This window comes from Xiphophorus hellerii, chromosome 6 (assembly GCF_003331165.1).
Source record: "Xiphophorus hellerii strain 12219 chromosome 6, Xiphophorus_hellerii-4.1, whole genome shotgun sequence".
Lineage (NCBI taxonomy): Eukaryota > Metazoa > Chordata > Actinopteri > Cyprinodontiformes > Poeciliidae > Xiphophorus > Xiphophorus hellerii.
This window is the reverse complement of record NC_045677.1, coordinates 12,777,545-12,801,341: the sequence shown is the minus strand read 5'-3', so window position 1 is coordinate 12,801,341 and position 23,797 is coordinate 12,777,545. Positions and strand designations below refer to the sequence as shown.

At 38.8% G+C, this 23,797-nt stretch overlaps 3 protein-coding genes across 8 annotated transcripts; 1 reads left to right on the top strand and 2 right to left on the bottom strand.

Moving 5' to 3' along the window:
- The first annotated feature begins 256 nt into the window (after nt 1–256).
- Nucleotides 257–2,921, top strand: ndufa13 (NADH:ubiquinone oxidoreductase subunit A13). The gene is made up of 5 exons (XM_032566143.1): nt 257–422; nt 1,687–1,765; nt 1,846–1,917; nt 1,999–2,068; nt 2,690–2,921. The coding sequence occupies exons 1-5, from the start codon at nt 329–331 to the stop codon at nt 2,807–2,809; spliced, it is 435 nt and encodes a 144-aa protein (XP_032422034.1). The 5' UTR covers nt 257–328; the 3' UTR covers nt 2,810–2,921.
- Nucleotides 2,922–3,740: 819 nt separating this feature from the next.
- cirbpa (cold inducible RNA binding protein a) lies at nt 3,741–8,006 on the bottom strand. Of its 6 annotated transcripts, XR_004339708.1 has the most exons (8): nt 7,886–8,006; nt 7,139–7,251; nt 6,922–7,028; nt 6,689–6,827; nt 6,482–6,614; nt 6,345–6,403; nt 4,012–4,106; nt 3,741–3,925 (listed from the first exon to the last, which is right to left on the bottom strand). XR_004339708.1 is itself a non-coding variant. In XM_032566141.1 (7 exons), exons 2-7 carry the CDS (start codon nt 7,236–7,238, stop codon nt 4,102–4,104), a joined length of 543 nt encoding a protein of 180 aa, XP_032422032.1. In that variant the 5' UTR covers nt 7,239–7,251; nt 7,886–8,006; the 3' UTR covers nt 4,010–4,101. The 6 variants fall into 6 exon arrangements, 5 of the variants coding, with proteins under 5 accessions (XP_032422032.1, XP_032422029.1, XP_032422030.1 ...); XM_032566141.1 differs by lacking the exon at nt 3,741–3,925 and having other exon boundaries at nt 4,010–4,106; XM_032566138.1 differs by lacking the exons at nt 3,741–3,925; nt 4,012–4,106 and adding an exon at nt 5,003–5,840.
- Nucleotides 8,007–11,304: 3,298 nt separating this feature from the next.
- LOC116721367 (midnolin) lies at nt 11,305–18,436 on the bottom strand. The gene is made up of 7 exons (XM_032565035.1): nt 17,824–18,436; nt 17,561–17,648; nt 17,402–17,458; nt 15,250–15,741; nt 15,047–15,140; nt 13,636–13,869; nt 11,305–13,219 (listed from the first exon to the last, which is right to left on the bottom strand). The coding sequence occupies exons 1-7, from the start codon at nt 18,030–18,032 to the stop codon at nt 13,047–13,049; spliced, it is 1,347 nt and encodes a 448-aa protein (XP_032420926.1). The 5' UTR covers nt 18,033–18,436; the 3' UTR covers nt 11,305–13,046.
- Between the last annotated feature and the right edge of the window lie 5,361 nt (nt 18,437–23,797).

Here is a 23,797-nt window from a genome sequence, read left to right as displayed (position 1 = left end):
TAATGGACATGTTGCAGGTAATTGAGAGTCTGATTACAATCAAGTCTGTTTATTGTTTTGCCCAATACTATTTTTCTTTTACTTGGATTGCTTTTTTGTTTCCACGTCATTATCATAATTTTAACATAATATTCAAGTAAGACTCTTAGTTACTCTGCTCACCTCTACAGTATATATCTACATAATTTTGTCACTAGTCTTTGGCGTGCATTAAAATGTTTTTTCTTGATCGAACACGTGGGGGCGATGTGGAGCGCATCTGCAGTCCGTTCTCTGTGCATTAAAGAAGAAGACTCTCCCTGTCTGTGAAGGAGGAGGCCTGGGCAAGATGGCGGGGTCCAAGGTGAAGCAGGACATGCCTCCTTCGGGAGGATACCCTGCTTTTGATTACAAGAGAAATCTTCCGAAACGAGGATTATCGGGTACATATAAACCTTCTTATATCCGGGAAAACAGAGAAACTCCAGTCCGACTGGAGAGGTTGCAGTGTCCCAACATTAGCCCATGCTAACTGATCGGTGTATAGCTCATATAGAGACAATCTGAAATGAAAGACTCGCTGTTGGTAGTTGGTACTTTTTTTTATCTAGCTGTGCTTCTCCCGTAAAGAAACAGTATTATGATTTGCACCGGTGCTGTGCATTAGTGAATTAAACGTATACATTTCTAGGAAAACACTTTAAGCGATGGGATTTGCCAAACTGCTAGCATGTTTGCTTTGTTTACTTCGGTCCCTTTCAAGGATGCAGCTTCGTTTGGGGTGAAAAACTGTGATGATCTGATTCGTTTAACGCATATCTGCAGCTGAGCGAGAGTTACTTCAATTGCAGTTGGAAATTCCTGGAATACTTCGGTTTAATTACTGCTTTGAATGAATCTCGACTACCAAATGTGTCTATTGTAAGACAGAACAATAGTTTAATGGATCAAACAACTTTTAATATCAGGCAAAGATAACCAGGATTTAATGCAACACGCAGTCTAATAATGATGCACTTATTAAGAGGGAACTTTGTCCAAAAATCTCTGTATTATGCCGGTTGGTAGACTATAAATGATCTGATATGAGCGTTTTTTTTCTTTAGTTTAATAAACCAACCACACCCTTGCCTGTTAAGTGTACCTCAGTTTGAATGAACTTTTCTTCATAATACTTAAAATCTTCATTAAAAACTGCTGGTGTAGTTATGTTATCTTTGTATGATATTACTGTTTACTACTGCTCTCCAGGCAGACATCATCATCACGTTGAGTCCTTAGATCGGATCAAGTGTGTAAAGTCCAATATTTAAGACAATTTAAAATGGGACTGAAATATTCTAGATTGATTAGAGATTCTTTAAAAGTCTTTGAAGCCTTTACTCTGTTTTTACAAACAATAAGGCCGTTTTGATGCTGTAGTTGACAAGAGGGGTGTTGCTTGATAAGTTAGAGTAGTCAAATCTAATCTACATTGTTAACACACAATGCATCAATGTTACTTAAAGAAAAATGATCTTTCATTGTATTTGCACATATATAAACATGTGGAATTCAGTTCAGTTAAAAAAAAAAATACTTCATTGATCCCAAAGGGAAATTCAATTAAATGCAAAGTAATCCACTTTATATTTGTGAATTCCAACAGCTGAAATTAATGTGAGGAGAGTCAAGAGGTAACGCGTGACTTATTCTTCTAATTACCAGGGTATAGTATGTTTGGAATCGGGATCGGCATCATGGCGTTCGGCTACTGGCGGATGTTTAGCTGGAACAGGGAGAGGAGGTAAGGCACGGCTCTCGTGTTGGATCCTCTGTCAGATTGTCTGCGATGGCCACAGCGGGGTTGTGATGTTTGTGTCGCAGGCGCCTGCTGATCGAGGAGCTGGAGGCGAGGATAGCACTGATGCCGCTTATTCAGGCAGAGCACGACCGAAGGTGAGGACAAGGACGCGCGTGGCGACGTTCAGAAGTGGGATCGGATCGTCGTGTAACAAAATGTGTTTCACGTTCCCACAGAACTTTAAGGATGCTGAGGGAAAACTTGGAAGAGGAGTCAATCATCATGAAAGATGTGCCAGGCTGGAAGGTAGCGAATATATATCCACAAAATTATATTTATAATATATATTATATTTTTCATAACTGTTATATAATATTCTGAGGCATCACATGCACTTCTCGGGCATAAACTTCTAAATTCTTGCATTAGCTTTTATTTTCATACACAAGTTTACAATGCTGCACCTTCTATTCCAATATCTTAAGATCAAACTACAGAAAGTGAGGTAGAGGGAACATTAATATTCATACTTTACTATCTTTATTATTTACTTTTGTAATAAATGACCTACTTGAACGCCACAATATTTTGAAAATGTTTTAAATTGAAGACTCAATCACACAGAATTGAGCTGAGTAAACATGGTGATCAGTAAGTATATTAATTTTCTACTACACTGTAGCACTTAGTAAATTGTTTGCCAGGTAGAATTAAACCCATGAATATTCTGGTTGGAAAAATGATAATACTTTCATGAATGCCATAAATTCATCAGAAAATGAGTGAAAAGAGATCAAATTGACCAGATGACCACTATATATCCTTTTCAGTAAAATCTCATCAAAATTCTGACTCCAATGTTTTCCAATCTTATCTGACTTCAAATTCAAGTCCCAGTAAAATCTGCCGCTGTGATGTTTCCTGCAGGTGGGTGAGAGGGTCTTCCACACTGATCGCTGGGTTCCCCCTCTGTCAGACGAGATGTTCAGCCTCCGGCCACGTGAGCAGTACTTGCACAAGCGCTTTGGCTTCCTGTGGTATGTGTGATTCCAGCTGTGATGAAGATCGTCCCAGACTCCATCAGCGCCCATGTGGACCTGAGCCCTCGCTCACTTCAGCTTGTAAATGTTCAATAATAAAGTTTCTTTCTTTACCCTTATCTGTTTTTTTTTTTAAACTTTGGCTTTAATTTAGGTGTAAAAAAATTCACATTTTAATTTAGTACACTTTTCAAAGAAATTCTGGAATTCTTAATTTCTTCATTGTATCTGTTTTTGGCAGATATTTGCACTGGGGCAGCTTTAAATATAGCAGCTGTCAGTTTGTGGGATGGATGTTGGATCAGTTTTTCAAACCTGGTGCTCCAGGATCACCGTCCTGCTTGTTTTCTGCTCCAGAACAGCCGATTAAAAAAGGAAAACATCTAAAACTTTTCAACAAAATAGATTTGAGCTTTTTGAAAAGCATGACAGGTGTCAAATTTTACAAATCTGTAAAGATTCAAGTGCTTAGAATTACAAAACTTGATGGTGATGCCACTAAATCCAGTCAAGTGCAACAGGATAAATTGAGATTTTGAAAGCACCCAGCCTGTCAACTGGCTTCTGCCCATCTAGTATAAACACTGCAGACTAATGAGGACTGTTTAGAGATGCTCACTTGCAAAGTTGTAAATCCTCCAACTATTATTGCACTTGTGCAAACATTCCACCTATTGGTCAACACCCTTAGTAACAGATTACGTCAAAGCATCGAGTCATCTGTTGCTATGGACAATTGCCTTAGCAACCAATGAGGGGATGCTCTTGGACTATAGTAACAGCCGTTAATTTGCCAGGTACCCATCAAAGGGAAATAGTTTTCCCAAATGAGAAGGCCGTCAAGTAGAAAAGCCTTTTTGGGCCCTTTTACCAACCATTTAATTTTTCCAACCCCAAGTATCACAAAAATAAATACTTAAAGTGAAAACAAGACCAAGTGATTTAGTCTTCGCTTTATTTTACAAAAATAAAAGGGAGCATTAGCTGCAGAATGTCTCAATCGTCTTTGATGTCAAACATTTCAGTTGCTTAGATTTTACACATTCGTTTCTGACAAGCCATCCAAAAGGACCTTCAGTACATTTCGGTGCCGACTGCACCAAACCCACTCCTTCAGAGCGACCTGCAACACATCAACATGCCAAGTTTACTCAAAATGTCAAGTAGTTTCACCTGCACAGGTCTATATGTGGTGTTTTTTTTTTTTACCTGCTAAGGTGAGTCTGCTTTAGGCACTGTGCCAGCTGTAGCCATCAGACCACGCTGTGATGAGATCCAGTCAAGTCTCAGCTGGTCAGTTCAACCTAGAGAAAGACATCAATTAGGCCTAAAAACACACAGGCAGCACGAGATTCTGCATGCAACACTTAAACTTGCCATAGGAGAACAGACATTTCAGTAGTGTGGTTGCAGTAATATGGGTGACTTGGAAAGTTATTACTGGAGGAAATTTTGAGGAGCAATGGGGGGTGAACAGAACTTGACCGAGCACAATTCTATCCGTGACTTAGAGGCAAATGTTTGCGGACTTTTAGAGCGCTACAATCCGGAAGCTTCCTTAAAACATTCCCTCATTATGGCATTATCTGATTCGGGGAAGAGGCCATGGCATGGTTGCAGGAGACATCTGAAGCACAGGACTTTACACAATTGTAGGTATTCATGGAAACAATGAGAACTGCGTTTCAAGGATGTGAGCAAAGCAAAAGGAGATTTTTACCTCACGTGCACTGGCCTACTTTCTTCATTTATGATATAGGCAAGAGCAGCTTTTCATCTTTGAGCACTTGTTGGCAGGCGCAACACTTCTCTCCAAGGACTTGTAGGTTTTTGAAGGAGCTGAGGTCTTGGAACATACTGAAGCATTGACAGGACACCAGCTGATGGCTTGAAAACTCGTGTCACTTTCAATTTTAATTTCACTGGAAGTTTGAACTCACTTGATAGGATTTAAATCAAATTCCCTTAACAAATGTACAAGAGGCACTTGATCAAAAGAAAATTTGCCTAACCTTACATGATAGAAATTAAGCAGCTGCACAAGTTAATCTTTCATGGAAGAAAGCCAAATTTTAGTGCCATTCCACAACATCCATTTTAAGTGATGTTGGGAATAAAACAGTGTTCCCACGCAGCAACGAGTTAGCCACCACCTTAACATTTCCCATGTGATCATTTTGAAGAGGCAACGGAATCAGGATCATTTCACATTGTTTTAATAGGCTCCATGAAGCCAAACTGACAAAGAAAAAAAAAATCTTGGATCATACAAAGAACATAAAGTACAAAAAAACTGTTCCCGTTCAGTTTACTCTGGTAACGAAGTTACATTTTCTGATCACTTTAAACAAGAGTCCATTTACAGCACAGTTAAGATGCAGATGTTGAGCAGAGCACAGAAGATACCTTGGGCAGACTGTAGCATGCTGCATTTTGCAACTTCATGAACAGCCGGCCACTTCGGATGTGTAGTTCACCAGGAATTCACTCTTTTGGGAGATTGAACACAAAATGAGCCTTGGGTAAGCTAAGGTTCTCAATAGTTTAAGAAATTTAACAATAAAATCCCCCAAAGGTTAATCTGAGTATGCTAGTTCTTTCCTCAGTTTAAAGATTTGGTAGGAGGTAGGTCAGTTTATCAACAAGGATAACAAAAAAAAGCCCCATTAAGATCTTATAAAAAAACAAAACACTTTAAAGTGCTGGACAAAAGAAATTAGCTGATTAACTGATCGACAGAAAGCAATGTGGATAGCTGCTTTATCCCCACGTAATAAAAGAAGGGGATCGTACAGTAGTGAGATCATACAGATGTTTTGAACGATGGGAGTGGTCAATTGAGCAAGACTACTAAATTATAATTTGTAACATGGTTGAGAAATAACCAAAACTCATGGCTACATTTAAGTCAGATGCCAAGCTTCTACAACAGAACTACATAATACACGTGGACATGTTTTTTTCCTTGAGGAGCACAGCTTTCAAATACGGCCAGCCAAGTGATGAATCTTGAATCAGGGAGGTTTACTCGTGTGTCGCTGGAGGATAAGAAGTGGGCACAGGTAAAGACACTGAATGTTGACACTGGTGTTTCACAATATCCATTCAACCCACTAGAGCTAGTGCTACAACCCTCCCTTTTTTTTTTTTTTTTTTTTTTTGCTCAAAGGGCTCCATCAGTTGAGAAGTGAGCGACTTTTGAAGGTGGCATTGTCATCTGCCTTAGAGCTTAAATGTCTCCGCCAGCCTCTTTCAGTGTGGAACGGGACAGCAAAGACAGGCAACTGTATGCAATGAGGCTTGATCTTGGGCTCAGGTACAGAACTGAGGGGCACACATGAGTCTTAAATATTAGGGCTACAAAAGGTATCCTTAATACTACTTAAATATGGCAGTTTGAAAGAACTTTTTTTAAAAATCCTCCAAATTTGTGCTATGGCAAGTTGTCAACGTCTTTAGTACAGCACTACAACATATGGTATCACTTAAGGTTTGACAGCCCACAAAAATAGCTACATTTAAGTATCATAAAAGATGCTTACCATAGCTGTCATAGCTGTCACGATAGGATCCAGAGCGGTCTCCATATCCACCCTGTCCCCTAAAAGATGACAAAGTATGTTTTACTGTCTTTATCATTTGTAGACATTGCCATTTAAAGGCTGGTTAGCAGACTTACCTGTTGTCCCTGTAACCACCTGAGGAATATCCTCCACTTCTGTATCCACCGCCACCAAAGCTTCTGTCTCCACCACCAAAGCTTCTGTCGCCATAGCTTCTGTCACCGTAGCTTCTGTCACCGTAGCTGCCACCTAAATGCACAGAGCAAATATTACATACAAAGGAGAGAGAAAAAAAAGTGAATTAGTTTGGTTGTAATACTCACCGCGACTGGAGAAGCCACGTCCCCTCCCCCCACGGCCACCAGAGTTGAACCTGCCTCCACGTGGGCCAGAGCTAAAGCCTCCTCTGGAGCGGCCACCCTTTCCTGCCTCATCAACTCGAATTGCCCGTCCATCAAGTGTCTGGAGGGCATTAAATGATACAAAAATAAGCTTTTATGTCTTAAAATATTCAGTTGCAGACTGCTAGGGTGGTATATGTAGGCATAAAAATTACCTTTCCGTTCATGGCATCCAGAGCATCTTTAGCATCCTCAACATTGTCGTATTTCACAAAGCCAAAGCCACGAGATCTTCCGGTCTCTTTGTCTCTGATTACATCAACTAAAAAAAAAAAAAATTTTTTTTTTTAAGTTTTAAACTTACATTTAATATATAATGAAACCCTTTTCCAGAATAGAATACAGTTACATAAATCCATCTAAATAGGCTACCTTTTTCGATGGTTCCATATTTGCCGAAAGCTGCAGCCAAAGAATCTTCATTGGTCTCGAAGCTCAGCCCTCCGATGAACAGCTTACCCTCATCCGACATTTTCACAAAGTAACTGAAAGAGGTTTAAAAAAATATTAAGAGTGTTAAAGAAAATCCCACAAGTCGCATTCCAGCCTCGTCGAGTAAACAGCAGGCACCATGACGCAGCTTTAGCACAAAGTAGGTCAGTTACAAAATGGCGCCTGGCAGTTGCGCACTTTCTGGTCAGACGCTCACCGCGTTTTTTCGAAGTAATACAAATGCCTTTTTGGCTAGTAAAATGTGGGAAATAAACGGTGTAAACCTAATTATCCTCATTAAAACCCAACATCGTTTCGATTTCATAACAAGGGATGCCTTTGTTTGATTTAGCCATTAGCCGGGTTTTTCCTCGTCGCCATTTTGTGTAACCGGGCTGGTCTTTGTCTTAGTGACCTACTTAAGTGCAGCACGCTGCCCTACTTTTAGGGTTACATAAGTATTCAAAACAACCAAATCCGGCTAAGAATTGCCTGGTCTGGTTTTCTCATATGTTCTGTACGAAGAATACAACGAATTTTAGAATTTTAATCTTTAACGTTTACTAAAAATATAACATCTTTCAAACACACCAATACCTTACATCAAAATACAATGATAAATGCAGAACGGTCGACCTCCCCCTACGTAAATATCAGAATTACAGTAAATGCGAACGGCGCGAATACCTTTTGTCCTTATGTGGAGAACAGGAGAACGTAAAGTGGTGCCGATAAGAGACGAGTGAGACCGGGAAAGGGGAGGCGCCCCTTTTTATAGCTTGGGCTCAGAACACTTCTTCTGCTGTTCAACAGTATGGTAACTCTACTGCCATCTCCCGTTCAGCGCATTGAACAACTACTAATCCAGGCTGAAAAACAACTTGTGGGCATGCTGAAAACACTTCGTTTCGATTACGGAACGAGAAGTCTTTCCACTTTTCGCACTCAAACCTAAACTGTTCTTCATAGTGTCCACCATATTTGTTGTGTGCAAACCATATAATAGCATAATTACATTTATCATTTCGAATCTCTGGGTGGTAATTATTGGGGCGGTGTTTTTTTTTTTCGTGGCATCTCGTCCTCATGTTCCCTCCATTTTGCAAACCTCATTGATCCAACTTCTTTACTGTCCAAAAAACACAAACGTCCCATTTTGGAATACCCATTTGTCATTTTGTCACCGCGACAAATGTGTTTGTGTATGAAAGTCTTAGCATTTTGTTTTCCATTGTCTGCCTATTTTACGTAGTGTCTTTTATGTATATACAGTATATATATATATAAAACATGTTGAGATATCTCGTGTTTCATCTCTCTCTTACATATATTCTATTTGATAATAATACACACCATTTGTACGTGTTTTTCCTTCTTTCTCTTGGGTGGTGTCAGTCATGAACTTTGTTATAATCCACTTGCCTGTGAAATGAGGATTGGAAACTTCACTGTTATCTTCATCGGTTTCATATTTAATATGAAAAAGAAAACAAATCTCTTAGATATTATGTGTATGCTACACAAACTGGCATTTCCCTACATTTACTAAAAATATGAATTTAAGGGTTCCCCTCTTAGAATTGTTTTTTTTTTTTATTTGTCTGTTTCTTTTGGTTAGATTATGTGAACTCAAGCAGCAAGACCTGACCAATTTGTAAATTTTCATGAAGACCAATAACCAACGTGGCAGTGTGTGAAGTAAACGAATCTCTAAAAGCATCCATAACATTAAAAAGCTACAATGGCCACCAAATATTAGGAACTAAAATGGCAATTGAGATTTGGAGTAGGTTGTTTTGGCATTTAGTGTAAAATTGAAAAACTGTGGTTACTACTTAAAATACAAAAAAATATTGCCATGCACTGTTTATTTTATACCATGCACATGATATGAGAGCCACAAGATCAGAAACCCGTGAACAGGTCAAATTAAATCTCCAAGAAAGGCGCAGAGTCTCTATTGGCTCCGAGTTGGCTCCATCAGCAGGCAGACCACATAACAGTTTTATACCAAGGGCAAAAAATATTAAACACTGGAGAGACAGTATGTCTTCCAAGCAGCAGGAGGATACAACAGCTAAATGGATTAGTTAGGACATATGTGAACTCTATTCACCAAGCAGGAGAGGGTCTGGTTTTATTCAGATGTGTCTAACCAGGGTGAATTACAAGTTGTTCTTTTCAGATTTATTTTTGTTAAAAAAGTCAATGTAAAGCATGAATCATTTTCTTAGCCCTAAACAATTTTCACAATGTTGTCTACCAAAATAAATAAAATACTTGGGAGTAGAGTGATGCAGAAGTTTGACAAAATAAAAATGTACATTTATACTTTTTCAAGACAGTGTAGATTGGGGAATCAAATGTGTTGCATATCAGATGACCTTGTCACAAGCATCCCATTTTACCTTGTTTTGACTAATTTTGGTTACAGTCTCACTGCTCTTTCTCAGTGCTTCAATATGTAAAGCCACCCCCAGGAGTTTCAGCTCTGTCTCTCTGCAGCTGTCTCTGTAAAAAAAAAAAAAAAAAAAGACAGGACGTGGGGGTGAGAAGCCTAACAATAAACCAGAGGGTCATCAGCCAGTTGTTACTATCCTGCAGAGGTGTAGTTGCATTTGAAAAGGCCTTTCAGGTCTCTCAACATTCAAACAGAGCCGTTGGTTGAAAACTGGCTGTTCAGGTTTGCACAGAAATCAGCCTCTCTCCTCTCCAAAAGCTGTAGTCCTCTGAGCGATGGTCCTTTAACCTGAAACCAGCCCTGCTTTGGATTTACCCAATGCATTTCTTGTTTTTAGGGTCTCTGTGACACATAGTCTTCATTTTACAGAGCATCATGTCACCTCTCTAACACTGGGTACAAAGCCCAGACAGTATTTTCATTCATGCTCATGTGTTTTATCAGTTATCAGCACACCCCCGGCTGCTGCAGCTCCTCTCAGTGCAACTGATTTGTCTCTATAAGCAGAGCTCCACCTACGACGCCATCTGTATTCTCGATGCTGTTCTGAACGCTTGGTGTTCATCACTTTTGATCCACCCCAGTAGTGAAACAGGAGAGTTTTATGAACAGCTATAAATGGCAGGATTTAGACAAACCTGTGTTTCTCTTTATTTAAGCAAAGCATGTATGTTGCTAGCGTTAGCCTAATAGCCACACTGCAGAGAGCTAAAAATATATCCTGGGATTGAAGAAGATCTGGGAGGTTCTCCTTGAAAAAGAACAAAATCCACACTTTGAATGCTAATGGAGAATAGTCTGGCTCAGACTTGGTATTTGCATGTCACACTACAAATGAGATTTGTCTTTTCACCACAGGGCAGGGATTGTGACAAAAGGTGTGGGGGAGGGGAGCTTCTCTCTGCAGTGCTAAAAGGAGGAGGAGTATGAAGGAGAGCGTAGGAGGAAATGGATGTCTTTCTTTCCAACACACTAAAACCCAGCAGAAAAATCTCCTGTGCGTTTCACATGCGTGAACACACAGGAAGCAAAGCAATAAACACTGTCAGTGAGACAGAGAATATACAAATATGCATTCTTTGCTTTTATGGTACGAATATATTTTTAAAATATTCATTCAGTTGAATATTCCTTTAAATACTTTTTAAAAGAATTTTCACCTGGAGATCTTTTTCCAGACCAGAGATTTGTCTTTCAACGTAAAGAAGTGAGGATCTTGCTAGCTATATATAAAAAGATTTAATGTCAAATGATGCAGTGTATAACACAAACTCATTTTGGAGCAGCGATACAGTCACAGTCAACCACTCAGCACACCTTTAAGATGACACTGAATGAAATAAAGGATGAAGAGCCAGTTTTGATTTGATCTATTCCTTGTTCCCCACCCTCGCCAAAAAGTGTTGACAATCCTTATCAGTTTTATCTAATGCTATGTGTGACTGACGCCAGTCTTATATTATGGTTATGTAAGCGTGGAATATTGTGCGTGTAAGCAGATAAAAGAGGTAGAGGAAAAAGACAGAATAACACGTAGAGGACACTCCTTCAGTCAACAAATATCACAAAACCAGTTGATTCTTCCAATAAATGTCTCAACATGAAAGGGTGAACTCCACATAGAACAGTCGAATGAACTAATAAAGTCTTTTCAAGGTTTTATTAAGTCTCTGCTTTCATTATTGTGTATATGCTCTTCTTCATTTTTAAAGGGAATATTCTCCAAAGATGACACAGACTCTTAACATTCACGATAAGGCAATATATTGCTTAGAGTTGTGGTCAGTTGTAAGAGGCACACTCTTTAATAAACATGAAAGAGGTAAGTCACCTGATCAAATACATTGATCTCATCTAGTCACAGATAAATCTCAACTTTTTGAAGTTAAAATTAACTCAGACTACATCACCAAGTAGAATATTTACATAAAATTTACAGAACAGTATGTCAAAGAAGACAAGTCACAGTGTTTGGACTGTGTCGTTCACATTACAGGAATTACAGCGTGGAGGTAAACCAGAAACCAACACAAACATATCAATGCATATTTTAAGGGATAATTCAAGATTTTAAAAGGTTTTCAAAGGTTTTGAGCTGCTAATATATTATAAATATATAATACAACCCTTCTAGTATCCGTTCAATAATCAGATTAGACAGACCTGGAGGCCGAACCTAATGCTGGCCCAAGAGGAGCCACGACATAAGTACACTTCTAGCTTAAAAGTACTCAAGTCTCATAAACGTGGTAGAAGTTTATGCAAATGCTCATATGAAATGTCAAGCCATCAAGTGGTTATTTACAAAGAAGCTGATGTACACGAGCAGCGTAGGCTGGAGGCGGTGCGCCACCAATGATCCTCCTGAAGCATGTTCTGATTACAGAACATAAATGACTTTTAAAAAAAAAAAAGTATTTTCAATGAGCTAGAAACTAAAAATCAGCTTATTTTATGCACAAACACATCCTCAATGATCATTTTCAAGGTTATTTCCACCAAAGATTTAGAAATAAAACAAGTTGAATGTTTTGTTTCAAGGCAGAATATTTTCTGTCGTCATTTTTGATTGTGAAAATATCATGTCCTACAGTAACAGTGACCACTGAGGCTTGTTAGGAATATAAAAATATTTTAATATTAATCAATTTAGTTGATTAATCCCTTTTTTAAAGGGATTTCAGTAAGGCTCTAGAACACTAATTGTTTTAAATTCTAACCTGCACACATAATCCTGGCGTTATTTGAAAACATGTCTGCAAAGATTATACTAAATAAGAAGGGTTATTAACTTCAGTTGAGATAGTAAAACCTTAAAAGACCCTCAATTTAAAAATCCTAAAATATCCCTTTAAGGATGAGGAGGAAAACATAATGTATATTTCATGAGCTAAGGATAGTATTACTGGTGAAGGAGGAAAACTAGAAGGACCATCTGTAAATACTGCATGTTGTTGTAAGGCACAACTCATGAGTTAAAAACGACATAGTCCTGCATCATTTTCAAGGTTGATTTGCTATTTGTTTTGTGTTCAGAGAATAACAAGCCCCCAAGGCCCACAGAACTGACAGAAACCCTCTTTATCAGAAGTACTTATGTTTCGTTTCTGCTCACAGTAACTAAACTCTAAAAAATGTAGAACAGAGAAACAAACAAACAAAAAAGAACTTTCTGTAATGTTATACCACATAAAGAGCTATCCCCATCATGCTCAGTAAACGGACGCAGGAAAAGAGCTGTATAAACCTTATACGTTTTTGTATGTCTAATATACGTCACTATAAACAGAAAAAACCTGCTCTGGTTTTATGTACTGCATATTATGAACATGTTTCCTTCTGTTCAAATAGCTACAAGAAGAAATCACAGTGAGCTGTTTGCGTACACTAGGAACGGTGGAGCCGGTGCTGGTTTGGTTGAGCGAATCCATGGAGGAGAGAACACCTACGAATCCGCCTATGGCGACGCCTCTGATGCATCAGAAGCTGCAGGCGCTCCATCTTGCAGTGCATCGTCTTATTCTCTTCAGAAGAGTGAAGCGTCTGACTCGCATCCCCTCCTAGAGAGAGAAGAAAAAAACTGTGTTATACTCAATGCATGTGTGTGAAAACAAATAGGTTTTATAGAATTAATTTGCAAAGAGTGAAATTGCACGTTTATATATATATATCTATATATCTATATGTATAGCATTCAAAATTTTGAATTTGTTTACACATTTCTGTTGGAAAATGGACTAATTGAACACTTTAGCTGAAAATCTTATAATAATATTCGAAATAATGTATTTAAACATGCAATTACGTAGATGATTGGATAGTTTTGGAATAAAATTAATTAATACAAATTGACATTGAGTCTAAACTGGACCAGTTTGTCTAAAAAAAAAAATGCTTTCAGATGACATTTGTTATAATTTGACAACAATAAAACAGTGGATCAGCACACTGAATTATGCATCAAATGTTAGTTTACCGCTGCGCGCTGTGCTTTGGGTTGGTGTTTGTCTGTTTCTTCCCATGCAGGGATCCTCTGCGGTGAGATGGCTGCCTGGAAGGTTTGAGGCAGTGCACTCGTTACATAAAGGAGGCAGCAGCGCCCCCTGGTGGTGACAGGCAGCTCTGAGCAAGTCGTTGAGGATTTGGAGAATGATGGCGATGCCGCGACGAGGATGAGTGATGCCTCCATGACTGCACGGGGCCAGAGTCCCTGATAGGATTGGAAATTATTAGAAATATTAATGATTGATATACAGATAAAATGGTAAAAGCTGTCGAGCTAGGTCTTTGGTAACAATTTGTGTAAACTTTCACCTTCTTGGTAAACTTGTTACAATGTTTATTTATTCATTTTGATTACATTAAAAAGAAAAAAGTCTGGCACATTTTTAAAGTACCCATTGAAGTTTAAGTATCATATTATAACCACACAAATCAATGTCATTTATTGTGATTTTATGTGATATATTATATTGCAACACAGAGGATGGAAAATGATCAACATTTTTAATAATAAAGTCTGAAAAATGTGCTTCATCATCCTGACGATCTTTCCTGTTTTTACTGAGGAAAATCATCTCGACAGCATGATGCTGCCACCACATTTCGCAGCGTTTTCAGGGTGATATGCAGTTCTAGTTTCCTGCCAGATATAATCTTTTGCATTGCATGTTGAATCTGGATTTCTTCTTACTGCTCATTCCTAAAGGCAAGGATCATAAAGTGCATGAATAATAGGGCTCCTGATGACACATTCTGACTCCTGAGCTGTGGGTTTCTGCAGCTCCTCTAGAGATAATATGGGCCTCTTGGTGGCCTCGCTATGTGCTCTCCTTTCCTCTCCTAGTTTACGTGACAGCCATGTCTTGGTGGGTTTGTAGTTGTCCCAAAGTCACTCTACAGTAATTTCAGTAGATAGACTGGATAGTGTTCTTTAAGATGTTCCAAACACAAACTTGGTTCAGATTTCTCCTAGGCTTTCTCCCTGATCTGCTTGCTGCACTCTTTGTTCTTCATGTTTGTTCACTAATGAACTCTGAAGCCTTTACTGAACAGCTCCACAGCATGAATCATGGATCTGTATCATGATTAAACTACACACACAGGATTCTGTTTATTAAGTAAATGACTTCCGGAGGTGTTGCATCAAATTTTATTAAGTATTAGAATAAACGGAACAGAATCCATAACTCTGCCATATTTTTCAGATTTAAGTTAGTAAAAAAAACTATTTCCCCTTCACATATGTTACTTTATGTTGGTGTATCACATAAAACCCCCCCCAATACATTTAGTTAAAGTTTGCTTTTCTAACCTGAAATGTGAAAATAACTTTTGGAAGGATCTACTGTATGTATTTACAGACTGCTGTTTCTACAAAGACCTACCAGAAAACGTTCCAGAGAAGACGCCTGGAGAGTGATTCACGACGCTGTCAATGACCGCCCCTGGAGGCTGTGGCTTATGTGCAGGAACATCTCCCTGTTAAAAAAAAATAAGTCAATAATGTCTATAAAAAACTAAAAGTGAATTTTGGATGTTTTCTGTTAACTACAGTCATTGGAAGAGGAAAACAGGTATAATCACAGACCTCTATGAAGGCTGAAGTTGGTCCTGGTTCAGAACTGGTGGGTCTGGATGAACAGACTGGTGTAGCTGCAGGAGGTAGATTTGGAGGATGTGTAGAGTCCAAAGGCAAAGCAGGTTTGCAGTCAGACTGCGAGTGCCGCACTAACGGAGGATCGATGCAGTGCTCACGTGCTACGCTTGTGGACGAGATAAAGGAAGTTCTGGGTTTCTGAGTGCTACATTGGAGGGAGGATGCAGAGCGAGCCAAGGGCAAGGGCGGAGAGGAAGTCTGTGAGCTGGTGAATCCTAAGGAGGACCCTGCAGAGGATGCCTCCAGGAGATTCCCATTGTTCGCCTGTGCAATTTGAGGTTTGCATCTGGTCTGAACCACTGAGTCCATGTTTCCCTGGAGCTCCCTGACCTCCTGCGACAGCTGGAGCTGCACATACATCGTGTGGGCCCCGGCTCCAAGGCTGAGGGTCAGAGGCAGGCGACCCGAAAGGAAGTCCTCTATCTGCAAGAAGTGCGGAAAAATAATCAGGGAAAAAGAAATCTTCAAGATTTTCATCCCGAATTTGATAGAAAAGTTGCTGATGAGAAAACCATTGTCTTGTTGACAATGAAAGTGAGTTAAGAACTGCTCAGAGAAAATTTGAGGCCAAGAAGGACAAAACTCTGTTTAAAGAAATAATAAATAGCAAAAATGAGTTTGTCTTGATGACAATAGTAAACATAATAAATCAATTATTATAGCTGCAATTTACAAAATAAAGAAAATTTGCGTTGTGTTAGAAACCCTGTTTATTTCGTTTATAATGGTCCCAATGTCAAAAAGAATCTCACGGCTTCCCATTTCCACCAGGATTGAATTCAAGATTTCCCTCCTCACACGCCAATGCATCTATGGAAAGGGACCCACCTTGGTCAACGAACTGCTTAACACAACAACACACTCCCTCCACTCCTTATACAAAAAACCCAAACTGAGATAGGGCCTTCTCTACTGCCGTCTATGACACGCCCTGACACTCTGTGAATCTTCACAATCCACCGACTGTTTAAAAAAGGCATCAAGACATTTATTTTTAGCAACATTTTTGGTTTATTTCCTTAGATATTGGTTTTAATCTCTTATTTATTCATTTACTTAATTATTTTTTATCCATTGGAATTGCTAGTTTTGTTTTTGCCTTTTGCCCCAAGACATAAAGGGCATAATAATTCAAATGTATTATTATTATTATTATAATCTTGACATTCCCCTGAACCTAGACTACCTCCAGTGATGACGATCATTGTTTTTCCGGTGACACAGATGGCATTCATTATTAGTATTGTGCCACACCATCATAGTGCCGCCACCATAAACTGTTTGGCATTGGCAGAGATATTTGTCAAGTTTTCTTGGGTACAACACTTCTGTGTTTTCCTTACAAATGCAGTACAATTTAAGAGAGATAAAAAAAAATACCACACAGTTCCTCACTTTTTGTGTAAAGTTTATATATTCAAATCCATTGAATTTGTATAAATTCAACACAATCCAATCATATAAACATTCTGATTAAAACTCGTAAAAATCAACAAATTTGTTATGAAACAACTCAGTTAAATGCTAAAAAGTAAGCCCAAATGATTGAAGTCACAGACTTTAAATCAATTAAAATGCCAAAGTATTTGACCAGGCAATATTACACCAGTCAAAAATATAGTCGGAGATAATAAGTTTCTTTATTTTAGTACTTGAAGTCAAATGAATGCCATCCAGACATTTATTTATTTAATAACAAAGTGAAAAAGTAGTTTGTTCTTAAGAAGATGTAGCCCAAAGACATATATATATTTCTTTTCTGCATTAAGTCAACAAGTTTGTAGTACCAGCTTTTAATCTGATTAAATGATTATAGATTTATAATTTATGGATCATATAAATTTTCTCAACCGAAGCATGAGCAGATTCAGTAAACTGGACTGTACCAAACACTGAGCCTTGTGGTGCTAATTTTGGTGCAAGATGAAGATTAAATTACAAATTAAGATCACCTGCATGCAGTTCAGCTCAGGTTTCAGTTATAAATAAAAATGATAGAATATTTTACAAGAAAATAATTTTTTTCATTATATATATATATAAACAAAACAACGTCCACTTAGCGCCTAATGCAGGTTCTCACCTGGGATTCTGTCAAACTCTCCAACGTGTCCATCACCGTCTTCTCTCTAGTTGAACTCTGCAATAAATAACGGCAATCCCCCAAATAGCTTAGTTTTTGTTCATGGCTGCATATAATTTTGCTACGTTTGTAAAAAGAGAACGTGGGAGACAAACTTACTACTGAACCAGTTTCAATAACTGGGACTAGAGTCAGTCTGCTGCCATCTGTCACACCCTGCTCCATCAGTGTCCCTGCAGTCAGGTGGCTTTATAACACAAAAAGGGTACAAGTTTATGGTAAGTGACCTGTACATATATACTTCACACTACATTCATTCACCCATTCACGACCACCAGCCGCAGTGGAAGCGGGTAAAGTGTCTCAAGCCAGCATCCCACTGGTTTCACACATAGACACACACACAGTCAGAGCTAACCTACCTGTCTTTATGCACCACTATGATTCTGTCTGTCTGCAGCCCCAGTTTCTGGGAGACGAGCTTCCTCAGCCCCTCCGCAGTCTCTCCCCGCTGGACACTGAGCTCCACCGGGCAGCCGGTTGTTGAAGTGATGGTCAAACGCATCGGTGGCTCCCCGCCTGCAGGCTGTGGAGTAGGGAAGCCCCGACGCTGCGTCTTCGGCTGCTCCATGCAGAGTCACTGTTTTAGTCGGTCTTTAAAAATTGAACCTTGGTGAAAACAAGCAGCTGCAATCGAATTGAATCGCCAGACTACTTCATCCGTGGTTAGGCATGTTCTAAAACTCCAAAAACAAGCGATTTAACTGCAGCACACGGTGTGACAGCTGCTTTTTCTGAGTGTGACAGAGCCGATTTAAGCTAAGAGTAAAACGTATCCTTGTTAGGAATAAGCCCCGCCCACTGAAACCAGCAGCCAATCAGTGAGCGCTACAACACTACTGAGGAAGCAGTTTGTCCAATCCGATACCGTTGTGTCTACACTGCTCCACCCATGTTTGTTCTTTCCTCACCATTCATAAATTATGCAACATAATCAGGTTCGTACAGGATGTCACCATGTGGAAATGTCCGTTTTTCTCATAAAACATACTTTAAATATCTAGGAATTGTCTGCAGTTCACAAGGAAAAAATTGAAATAGTTATTAGATCACCTCCACAGTTTACAATTTTTACGTTTGAGTTTGTTGTTGTTTTGTATATAATGAGTAAAGTCTCTCGCTGACACTGCACATCTTTCCGCTTGTACCTGTCGAACAACTAAAAAATGTTTTTTGTGGCACACCATTGGAATTATTTACTTGTTGAACTTTTGTCACAATATACGACGATAAACCTCAATGTTTTTTTTATGGCAGAAAACGTTTTAAATTTAAAAAATTTTAAAAAAGCATTGTGTACTTGTGTTTATGTTCCCTTTACTCTGATACCCCTAAATAAAATCTGGTGCGATCAACTGCCTTCATAGACCACCAAATTGGTAAACGAAGTCTGCCTGTAACCGCCAGGTGTGTGTAATCAAATGTCATAAATGTTTGTGGAGATCTCAGAGGTTTGTTATAGACCAAGAAATAGACCAAAGGACACACCAGGCAGGTCATGTATATAGTCTTTAAAAAGTTAAAAAAGCTGAGATAGGCTCTAAAATAATATCCCAAGCTTTCAACATCTCATGGGCCAATGTTTGTTTTCAATCTATCATCAGAAAATGCTAATGTATGATACCACTGCAAAATCTAAACAAACTGGCTGGATAGGGCAGCATTTTAAACAGAGATGCAGTCAAGAGGTCCGTGCCAACTCTAGAGGAGCTGCAGAGATGCACAGCTTAGGTAGGAGAATCTTCTGAAAAATACAACAATAACCTAGGCATTTCACAAATCTGGACTTTATGGAAGAATAGCCAGAATACTGATGAAAGTAAGCCACAAGAAGTTCAACTTAAAGATCGCAGCAATGTAGTGAGACACAAAAACCTCAAGGAGGATGCTTGTATCAGATGAGACATAAATTGAATTTGTTGTGGCCTGTATACTCACAGAAGGTTTTATTTGGTGGGAACAGTACGTCCCATTTTGAAACATGGTGGTGGCAGCCTCATGCCATGGGATTGCTGTTCTTCAACAGGACCAGAGAAGCTGAAGTTGAAGGGAAGATGAATGAGAATCCAGAGAAGTCCTGGAAAAGTAGAGGCTTACCTCCAAAGACTTACAAAAATCCTAATAATATGTCCCGAACTTTGTGTTTTAAATGTGACAAAAAGTTGGTGTGTTTCTCCATCATGCATTCCTTTAGTTAGATGAACCTGCCAGAACCATATGAAGGTAACCCACACCATAATGCTCCCGTCTACAAACTTCACTTTTTGTGGGGAGTTTTCAGAGTGATGTGTGGAACAATTTGTCCTCCAAAAATGGTGAAATCAAAATAGCTCAGCACTGGCCTAATCTAAATAGACTCTAAATAGAATCTAAATAGATTATATTCCCGTAGTATTTTGCTAGTTTATCTAAATGTTCTGTTGCAAACTTTAAACAGGCTTCAACATACTTTTTCTTCAGCAGTGGAGTCTTGTGCAGAGAGTGTGTATAGGGACCACTGAAGTTAAGTCCATTACTTATTACTTTTATGTGAAAAGTTATTTTAGGTCTTTTGGAAGCTCTCAGTAAATGCTCTTTTGCTCTTGTAAAGCGGTTTTTGTTCCTTTTTTTTGTTTTCTTTTGACTCTATCAGGAATTTCATGAGAGAAAAAGTTAAGGGAATGAGGTTCTTCCATTTCACTGCAACATTCAGAAGTTTAGATATGGAGCTGTAACTACGGCTTTCATCATGTTTAGCAACTGTACCACTCTTTTGTGAAGGTTTTTCTTTTTAACAAGTGTACCACTTTGTGTATTATTTTGGTAAAGCGAAACTTTGCAATAAAGCCATAACAAAAAAACTGTCATATTGTGGGGGTGCATTGAGAAGTTACCCTTTTAATTTATCAATTGCCATGAAAATTCCAGATTTGCATACATTGTCCGGCTGGTATTGTGCACAGAAAAGCATAGTGAAGATTTTAGCTGCATATCTGAGTCTTGCCCAGTTTCATGGTTCAGTCGTTGGCAGGAGATGTACACAGAAAGCACTTAGTATTCTGCAGTCTCTCACATTTTCAGCAGTGAGGTCATATGATGCAGAGCAGAGAGAAGAGCTTGGAGTAAAACGTGACGTAGGAAGTGAGTGAGGGCGGAGAAATGGAGCTGATTTATGGTTCCTCGCAGCCAAAAATAGCTGCAGCAGCAACACTCCGGCTTTCTCGCCTGCGTCACCACCCTCCCATATCTTACCTTACATGTTTGTTCAGGGCAGACGGGTTGGGTTTGATTCTTCAGATTTCATGTTGCCTTCAAAGATCAATTAAGTGCTACTAGCAGCATAGGTTTGAAATCATCTCATCAGAAGATCTCATCAAATTCCTAAATGTCATTTAAATATTTGCTGAACTTATGAAGGATTCCCTCTGTGGTCCCTCTTTTTTTTTTTTAATTTTCTGTTATGACCTCAACGGTCTTGTGATATTTTGATGGAGAGTTTCCTCTGCCTCCCATCTCCCCCAATCTCATCCAGGCTTTTCTCTGAGGTGGGAAAAGCAGCTGCTTTAAATGCTTCGAGCCTCGGTGAGAACAGTTCCACAGGATGTCCTGCTCAGACAGATGCAGCTCTGACGTCAAACAGTACACACACGCGCACGCGTGCACACACACACACACGAACACACCCACACGCCCACAGACACGCGCACACGCCCACACACACACACCCACGCACGCACACCCCCACACACACTTTTTACACTGCACTCACCCTCTCCTTCACATTCCACCTCTTTTTATGGCCTCTGCTGGCATCTTTTCCCAAATATCTCAGTTTTGAGAGATCGCATGCTTTTGATATCTTGGAAATTTTCAAAGGAAAAAAACCTTGTATGTAAAAAATACACTTTTAATATCTAATCAAGCATACAGTCTTTCAAAAAAGCCTTTTCATGCCTTGACATTTTTCACATTTAATCACCACAGATGCCAACGTTTAGTTTTTTTTTTAGTTTTTTTTTGTGTTTTTAATGCAAAGAAGGGTAGAATTACAAAATTATATCTCAAGATTTGGTATGTCATTTAAAACCTAAAAGAACATGGCATGACTGCAAACATACCAACACAGAACCATTTGCATAAACTCACAGGCAGATATTTAATCTGGGAATGAGGCAAGATGCTCATAGAGAACAGCTGAAATCTATAGTTTATGTGTGAGAATCTACTGAATGGAAAAGAATTAGTTGTGAAACCAGAATTGAACTTCCTGGCCTGTATGTATCTGCCAGAAACATGACACCTCGAATCACTATAAGACACCATGTCCATGGTAAAACATAGTAGTGGCAGAGTCATGCTGTGGATACCCTTCAGCAATACACATGTAGGAAAATTTGTTCAGCATATTTGCTGTCATAATAATTCCTTGGAACTCTTTAAACTTGTAATTTGGTAAATTAAACGCAAAATGACAACTGTCCATTCATGGCTTCAGATATGCAATAAGTTTCTTGGCACAGAGTGTTGTGAAGTATAATTTCATTTCAAAGAGATGCAAAGGCTGTTTAAAAATGAGCCTCACTATTAAAGAATTTATTGCATATCTGCATCTGGAGGTAAGGATATGATGGACGTCTCCTGTCTAAATTTAGGGAAAAGACCTTTCATGCTTTGCATACTTTCTCCACTTTGAGACAAGCCATCATCTCTCCATCAGAGAGTGACATGCATAGAGACATAAGGGTAATGTGAAATTTAAACTCAGGCTGCATGCAAGGTTATAAATTAGCTGTTATTTTTCTCACAATTGAATTTTCAATTTTGTTCAATGTCACTTGTCATGCTCAAAGCTTGATTACTAACCAGTCAAGAATTCAATTAAACAGAAACTGTATGTCAACATGAAGCAGGCTAAGCGATCTCAAAAAGTTACACATCTTGCACCATCATTGCATTTTGCAATAATTAAAGTTTTTATGTGCAAGCAGGACACATAGGTATGGAGGCTTGATTTGCCTTTTTGTGAAAATAACATGCACCAACTCAAGCAGCCTCATCATCAACAGAAACAAAGATGTAACTGAGCGTTTTCAAAAGATGTTATATTACAAATTTAACACAAAAGAGGCATTTTGAGCTCAGTTTGAAAGCACTTTATTCGCTTTTGGTTTGTGTAATTTTTTTCAGAGGCAAATTTCTTTTTGTAAGGAGGAATGGTTTCCACAGCCTTTTTAAGTGAAATTAATAATCTTTTAATTGAAGAGATGAACACTGCTTGCTTTGCTCTCCTGCCACTTCCCCACTCCTGTCTCCAAAGATTGGTCAAAGTCATCATGATCCCACAAAACTCAGATCAGTAAATCAGAAGTTTCTTTCTGAGAGTATCACTCCTTGAAATAGGACAATTTGAAAAAGACTAACAAATAGAAAATATATATAATTATATATATATATATATATATATATTTAAGTCAGAAGTATTTTATTTGCTGTCCTAGTTAGAAAGCTGATCTAGGAGATCACTGATAGCTGTCACAGTGAACCGTAAAGTCAAAGGGAGAGCTACATATACCATTGTGGCAGAATCTTTCTGAAAGCACCTTGAATCAGATGCTTTGAGAGGTTAGGCGTTTATCAGTTTCTCGCAGGCAAGCAGAAAAATGATTGCCAATAAACAAACCGGACCATGACTATGAAGCAGATTTCCAAAGTTTTGTTTTGTTTACGCTTTTTGTGCCGAAAGAGAAAATGAGTTCTTCAGATGTGATATCTTTCCTTCTCTTGATATCATGAAGTCTCAAATTAGGCCTCCTGCCATGCCAGCACTGATGCTCTGTCTGTTTTATGTAGCAGACTCAGAGGGCGCACACTGCAGATGCTGAAATGGAAACACGTCTTTTTTCTATTAGATACTGTCTGAAAACACAGCTGAGTATTCTACCTTGCAGACGATAAAAGATGTAGCATAAGTAAAAACATTCAGCAAAGCCTTATATTGCAAGCTTTGAACGTCTCACAGAGAGCTATGTTCAACACTGGACTGAATATGTTATGGAAAATGTTACAAATAGAGAAAACCTAGCACTGCACATCTCTCTGAACACATCATTCCTACGACAAAAAAGTGGCAGCGTCATGCTATGGGGATGCTGACTAATGGAGTAAAAATGATTTTGTCCAGCAGGACACCGACACATCGAGATGTTATGCAGGATAGCTTTTTCAGGTGCTAGCATTTCAGTCAAGGAACAGAAGATAGCTTTAACAAGACCTAGAAACTGATGTTCACATCTGCACTCCAGTGAATGCAGTGCAAAACGTTTCAGTTTTTAAATGTACAGACCTTGAAGAGACTTT